We start from the raw sequence: 7,918 nt of genomic DNA, 5'->3' as shown, positions 1-7,918 counted from the left end.
CAGCCACCTCACGGAGCACACACCTCACAGCAGACCTACACACTTCACACCTCACCGACAGCATCATTGAATGTCCGTTCCTTATCTATACTTATAGTTGTATATTGTACTGAAGTATTATACTGAATAAATAATATATGTGTTACGACAGTCAAGCGAGTCAGAGTCCTTCATTAGTACCTCAACAACCCAACATTATATTACACTACTGATAAGTAATACTGATGTTAAGATATTAATTATGATATTATTGTTGTCATCTCTGCTGTTTGTCAATAAGAATTAGGTATTCGGACGTTTTGCGAAATGCCGTTCACCGACAGGACCCGTTCTTCAACGAAACCTTTATGGCACGTGATATATTTATAATTTATATAATAAAAAATGAAATACATGTATTTTACTGTTGAAATACGGAAATTATATGGCAAGGTTTATATGTATGTGTATGTCAATCTATATATCATTTATCTATTTTTATTTTTTTATAATTTTTGTTATAATTGTTCTGGGGTCTTTCTCGAGACAAGAAACTTGATTTCTTCTAGAGAAGACCCCAAATGATGGTTTATTACCATGTTCATTTAAATACACACCTATGTTATACTGTACAATAATATGCCATTGAATAAATACATGTTTTTTCAACTTTTGAACTTTTTGTCTGTCGAATGATTGTCTTTTGATCATTTTTCTGTCAGTTAAATGGTTGTCGGTGAAATGTCCTATCGAGAGAATGATCTGAAAGGACCGATCGGTGAAATGTCCGGTGTGGAATATCCGGTCGGCTATAGGTCCGGTCGGAAAATAGTCTGTCGATCTGTTGTCCGTCGGAGATGTGGCGTTCGGCAAAACACCAGCAATTAGAACAACATCTTAATAGTCAATCTTAATTGAGTTGAGTTTACTTTAATATGGATATATAAACATTGGTTAAATACCATTATTGACGTTTTATATTTTGCATTGTTGAAAGATATATAATCTTTGTTAATCTGCTATCTATGTCTTACTCTACTCTTTTGTCTTAAATAACAGTTGACTTGGATTAGCTCTTCAAGTTCCTCGCTGTTGCGAGCTGAGAAGTGGTAACAGTGTTCAAAATGTTCACGTGACAATAAGTACAAAGTAAACAAATCAGTCAAATTCGCCTATATTTTTTTTCAACAACGATGACCAGTTTAGAAACAAGAATAATAATATGTTTGCCTCCCTCTATTAAAAAAATATATCCTAATAATATTATAACTTCTACATAATTATTAATCATTAGACTCGTCCATTATGATTTTTTTTAAATATTTAATTCAAATCATTTTACAAATACTCTTGATTAGTAACATTATAACATAAAATAGTAGCATTCAATTTTATGGAGCGTTATGTATTTGAAACAAAATTGTTATTTTATAACTTAAACATTCATTAAAAAAAAACAACAAATTGCAGTACCTATGCGGTAGTGTAGTAAACCAATCAATGTAATTAAACACACTTGTTTGTTTTCGTTCATTAAGTAGCCTATATTGATCACGTCCAGTAGGCCTATCAAAATAGCGAGAAACATGACTAAAACTTTGGTTTTATTGTTGTTATTTTATTTTATTTGCCTTGGTAATTTTACTATGATGGGCGGAAGAGAAACTGTGTCTAATCCTAATCAGTCTGATTTGATTAGAAGAATTTCGAGGTTTGCTACTGAGCAAATAAACGCAAAAAGTAACTCGCTATATGCAATGAGGTGCACCAACATCATCTCGGCTGCTACACAGGTAAAGAGAGTTATTTTGAGGCCAAACAACTTTATATGCCTACAAAGGGGAGTTTTGAGACTCTTTACTTTAGTGAGGTAAAGAGACGATACCAAGATAGGAACTCGTAACAGTTCTTTGATGTTATGTCTGGCACATCATGGTTTTTTTTTTCAAATAAAGTTTGATAGTGTAGACAGAGTTTAGAATCAGAAATACTATGAATAAATATTAATCTTTAACCACATAAACCTGTAAGCCTACGGCCTGTAAAGAAACGATGCGAGGCCACAAACAATATTACTTGGTTCTTTTTTAAAGTAGACTATTCTGGAATTATGCATGTCAAATTGATTTGTGAATAGTGGTAATGAAATCGCTTTTAATGTAATTTCAATACTTTTGTTATGCTTCAATGTCTAGGTTGTTGCTGGGATTAATTACTTTTTAACTATTGAGCTGAGCCCGACTGTATGCAAGTTAAACACTGGAAAATTAAGTAATCTAAACGTTCAAAAGTGTAAACTATTGACTGGACCACGAGCTGCAGCCATGGTAAGTTAAAGCGGGTACGTGCCCAAACTAATAGCCTAAAAAAGAAAAGATACAAGAGCTTTTCCTTCTTAAATAAGAACCTGATACAGTACAAGTACAATGTTGCTTTGATTGTGTGAGTGCCCTCAACCATGTAGGTTCACCTTCTACCTTATACGGTATTTACTGGACAATTCTAGGCCATTTCATGTAAATAATATATGGTATGAAATCTTCATACCATAGGATCTCCTTTAAAGATCTGTCTACACTATCAAACTAGTTCGACAAAATTAGTGTGATGTGCCCACATATGGGACTGACATGCCAAAAATGGGAGTGACATGCCCAAATATATAACTGATATGGCATCATCATCATTCTTTTGTCACATAGAGTTTGATAGTGTAGACATGACTTAAGACAATAAATGTGATCCTATTTTTTTAAACAGGATTTGACTTGTACAGTACAAGTGTATGAGCGAGCATGGGAACATCTAATCAAACTGGTGGATTTTAACTGTCATCCAACTTATAGAGGGAGTACATAGACTACCACAGAAAACGCCATTATCATTTTTTCTTTTTTTTTTGTCTTTTCTTTTTATTTTTTCATTCCGTGTAAGAGGAAGTACAAGTAGACTACCACAGAAAACGCCAAATATTCCTATATGTTTTCTTTAATTTTTTTTTCTTTTCATTCAGTATTTGACTTGAATTAAAGAGCTATTTTACATAATGTTTGGAAATTACAAGCATCAGCTGTTTTCTTTAGATGAAGATCGGAAAATGGCCAAAATATCATGTTTTTAAAAATCAATTTTTATGTGATATTATTGCTGTATATGATCATTCATCATCTTATAGTGCCATAGAAACCAGTTAAGTCGAAAAAATAACAGGGTCGAAATTTGACATTTGTGGAAAAAATCCCTGTACTATTATAGTACAGGGATTTTTTCGAAAACTGGCCAAAATATCATGTTTTTAAAAATCAATTTTTATGCGATATTATTGCTGTATAATATGATCATTCATCATCTTATAGTCATAATAAACATGCGCAGAGACGCAAAATGGGTTCTGCGCATGTCAATTGTGCTTTTGTAACCACTTTTGACATAAATGGTTACTATAGCATAATAAACATGCGCAGAGTCGAATAATGGGTTCTGCGCATGTCAATTGTGCTATAGTAACCAGTTTTAACATAAATGGTTACTATAGCATAATAAACATGCGCAGAGTCGAATAATGGGTTCTGCGCATGTCAATTGTGCTATAGTAACCAGTTTTATCGAAAAATAAAAAGGTCGAAAATTTGCCATTTTTGGGTAAAAACTCATGTACTATAGTACAGGGAAATTTTCGAAAAATGACCGATTTTCGACCCTTTTATTTTTTGATATAAATGGTTACTATAGCACAATAAACATGCGCAGATACGAATAATGGGTTCTGCGCATGTCAATTGCGCTATAGTAACCACTTTTGACATAAATGGTTACTATAGCATAATAAACATGCGCAGAGTCGAATAATGGGTTCTGCGCATGTCAATTGTGCTATAGTAACCAGTTTTATCGAAAAATAAAAAGGTCGAAAATTTGCCATTTTTTGGAAAAAATGCCTGTACTATAGTACAGGGAAATTTTCGAAAAATGACCAATTTTCGACCCTTTTATTTTTTGATATAAATGGTTACTATAGCATAATAAAAATGCGCAGAGTCGAATAATGGGTTCTGCGCATGTCAATTGTGCTATAGTAACCAGTTTTATCAAAAAATAAAAAGGTCGAAAATTTGCCATTTTTTGGAAAAAATGCCTGTACTATAGTACAGGGAAATTTTCGAAAAATGACCAATTTTCGACCCTTTAATTTTTTGATATAAGTGGTTACTATAGCATAATAAACAGGCGCAGAGACGAATAATGGGTTCTGCGCATGTCAATTGCGCTATAGTAACCACTTTTGACATAAATGGTTACTATAGCATAATAAACATGCGCAGAGTCGAATAATGGGTTCTGCGCATGTCAATTGTGCTATAGTAACCAGTTTTATCGAAAAATAAAAAGGTCGAAAATTTGCCATTTTTTGGAAAAAATGCCTGTACTATAGTACAGGGAAATTTTCGAAAAATGACCAATTTTCGACCCTTTAATTTTTTGATATAAGTGGTTACTATAGCATAATAAACAGGCGCAGAGACGAATAATGGGTTCTGCGCATGTCAATTGCGCTATAGTAACCACTTTTGACATAAATGGTTACTATAGCATAATAAACATGCGCAGAGTCGAATAATGGGTTCTGCGCATGTCAATTGTGCTATAGTAACCAGTTTTATCGAAAAATAAAAAGGTCGAAAATTTTCCATTTTTGGAAAAAATCCCTGTACTATAGTACAGGGAAATTTTCGAAAAATGACCGATTTTCGACCCTTTTATTTTTTGATATAAATGGTTACTATAGCATAATAAAAATGCGCAGAGTCGAATAATGGGTTCTGCGCATGTCAATTGTGCTATAGTAACCAGTTTTATCGAAAAATAAAAAGGTCGAAAATTTGCCATTTTTGGAAAAAATTCCTGTACTATTATAGTACAGGGAAATTTTCGAAAAATGACCGATTTTCGACCCTTTTATTTTTTGATATAAATGGTTACTATAGCATAATAAACATGCGCAGAGACGAATAATGGGTTCTGTGCATGTCAATTGCGCTATAGTAACCACTTTTGACATAAATGGTTACTATAGCATAATAAACATGCGCAGAGTCGAATAATGGGTTCTGCGCATGTCAATTGTGCTATAGTAACCAGTTTTATCGAAAAATAAAAAGGTCGAAAATTTGCCATTTTTTGGAAAAAATGCCTGTACTATAGTACAGGGAAATTTTCGAAAAATGACCAATTTTCGACCCTTTTATTTTTTTATATAAATGGTTACTATAGCATAATAAACAGGCGCAGAGACGAATAATGGGTTCTGCGCATGTCAATTGCGCTATAGTAACCACTTTTGACATAAATGGTTACTATAGCATAATAAACATGCGCAGAGTCGAATAATGGGTTCTGCGCATGTCAATTGTGCTATAGTAACCAGTTTTATCGAAAAATAAAAAGGTCGAAAATTTTCCATTTTTTGAAAAAATCCCTGTACTATAGTACAGGGAAATTTTCGAAAAATGACCGATTTTCGACCCTTTTATTTTTTGATATAAATGGTTACTATAGCATAATAAACATGCGGAGAGTCGAATAATGGGTTCTGCGCATGTCAATTGCGCTATAGTAACCACTTTTGACATAAATGGTTACTGTATAGCATAATAAACATGCGCACAGTCGAATAATGGGTTCTGCGCATGTCAATTGTGCTATAGTAACCAGTTTTATCGAAAAATAAAAAGGTCGAAAATTTGCCATTTTTGGAAAAAAATCTCTGTACTTTAGTATAGGGAAATTTCGAAAAATGACCGATTTTCGACCTTTTTATTTTTTGATATAAATGGTTACTATAGCACAATAAACATGCGCAGAGACGAATAATGGGTTCTGCACATGTCAATTGCGTTATAGTAACCACTTTTGACATAAATGGTTACTGTAGCATAATAAACATGCGCAGAGTCGAATAATGGGTTCTGCGCATGTCAATTGTGCTATAGTAACCAGTTTTATCGAAAAATAAAAAGGTCGAAAATTTGCCATTTTTTGGAAAAAATGCCTGTACTATAGTACAGGGAAATTTTCGAAAAATGACCAATTTTCGACCCTTTTATTTTTTGATATAAGTGGTTACTATAGCATAATAAACAGGCGCAGAGACGAATAATGGGTTCTGCGCATGTCAATTGCGCTATAGTAACCACTTTTGACATAAATGGTTACTATAGCATAATAAACATGCGCAGAGTCGAATAATGGGTTCTGCGCATGTCAATTGTGCTATAGTAACCAGTTTTATCGAAAAATAAAAAGGTCGAAAATCTTCCATTTTTGGAAAAAAATCCCTGTACTATAGTACAGGGAAATTTTCGAAAAATGACCGATTTTCGACCCTTTTATTTTTTGATATAAATGGTTACTATAGCATAATAAAAATGCGCAGAGTCGAATAATGGGTTCTGCGCATGTCAATTGTGCTATAGTAACCAGTTTTATCGAAAAATAAAAAGGTCGAAAATTTGCCATTTTTGGAAAAAATTCCTGTACTATAGTACAGGGAAATTTTCGAAAAATGACCGATTTTCGACCCTTTTATTTTTTGATATAAATGGTTACTATAGCATAATAAACATGCGCAGAGACGAATAATGGGTTCTGTGCATGTCAATTGCGCTATAGTAACCACTTTTGACATAAATGGTTACTATAGCATAATAAACATGCGCAGAGTCGAATAATGGGTTCTGCGCATGTCAATTGTGCTATAGTAACCAGTTTTATCGAAAAATAAAAAGGTCGAAAATTTGCCATTTTTTGGAAAAAATGCCTGTACTATAGTACAGGGAAATTTTCGAAAAATGACCAATTTTCGACCCTTTTATTTTTTTATATAAATGGTTACTATAGCATAATAAACAGGCGCAGAGACGAATAATGGGTTCTGCGCATGTCAATTGCGCTATAGTAACCAGTTTTATCGAAAAATATTATTATTTTCTTGGTATGCTCATGTTATGTTCTTGGTATGCTCATGTTATGTTCTTGTTATGCTCATGTTATGTTCATGGTACAGTATATTCCTGGTATGTTCACAGTATATTCATATTATGCATGGATGTTATGTCCATGGTATGATCATGTTATGTTCTTGGTATGCTCATTTTATGTTCTTGGTATGCTCATGTTATGTTCTTGGTATGTTCTTGGTATGTTCATGGTATCTTTCTGGTATGTTCACAATATATTCATATTATGCATGGATGTTATTTGTTTGTTTGTTTTATCTTTATACTGGGTGACCTCTTCAGTCAAAGACTGATCTCCCAGAGGGCCCAGTTGGTGATCAGTGGCTGTGATGTACTAATACACCGGGGTAACCCCCTACTCGTCTCGAAAGATGTACTAGGTTCTTTAAAGTGCACACGAGCAAGTTGTGTACACTGGACCTACGGTTTATAGTCCTTATCCGAGAAGACTCGTTCTACCACCAGAACCATGGAGTGAGTGAGCCTCGAACCCCTGCCGATGTTATGGCTACGTGATTACGGTTCCACTGTCTTAACCGCTCGGCCACTCACTCATTATGTCCATGGTATCATCATGTTATGTTCTTGGTATGCTCATATAATGTTCTTGATACTGTATGTTCATGTTATGTTCATGACATGTTCATGTTATGTTATAAAACTGGATGTTCATGTTATTGTTATGACATGTTCATGAAATGTTTATAGTATGTTTATTCAATATGTTCTTAAAAATGTAGCATTCAAATTTTAACATAACTTATTTGGCTTTGGTATGTAGATACCTATATTACTAAATCTCTTCTCTTTTAATAAACATATTAATATTCATTTAATATTGTTATTCTTTAACTTTATTCATAATTTTACAAATTGACCATCAATAATTTTTTGGAAACAAAATATAGTAGTAGCATATCATT

At 33.3% G+C, this 7,918-nt stretch overlaps 1 protein-coding gene across 1 annotated transcript; it reads left to right on the top strand.

The window, feature by feature from the left end:
• Nucleotides 1-1,528: 1,528 nt before the first annotated feature.
• On the top strand, nucleotides 1,529-3,036 carry LOC140060909 (U7-hexatoxin-Hi1a-like). Its single transcript, XM_072107279.1, has 3 exons — nucleotides 1,529-1,772; nucleotides 2,175-2,306; nucleotides 2,740-3,036. The coding sequence occupies exons 1-3, from the start codon at nucleotides 1,566-1,568 to the stop codon at nucleotides 2,836-2,838; spliced, it is 438 nt and encodes a 145-aa protein (XP_071963380.1). The 5' UTR covers nucleotides 1,529-1,565; the 3' UTR covers nucleotides 2,839-3,036.
• The last annotated feature ends 4,882 nt before the right edge of the window (nucleotides 3,037-7,918 follow it).

Source organism: Antedon mediterranea, chromosome 10 (genome assembly GCF_964355755.1).
Source record: "Antedon mediterranea chromosome 10, ecAntMedi1.1, whole genome shotgun sequence".
Lineage (NCBI taxonomy): Eukaryota > Metazoa > Echinodermata > Crinoidea > Comatulida > Antedonidae > Antedon > Antedon mediterranea.
The sequence above is the reverse complement of the archived record's forward strand: the minus strand, read 5'-3'. Positions and strand labels throughout refer to the sequence as shown.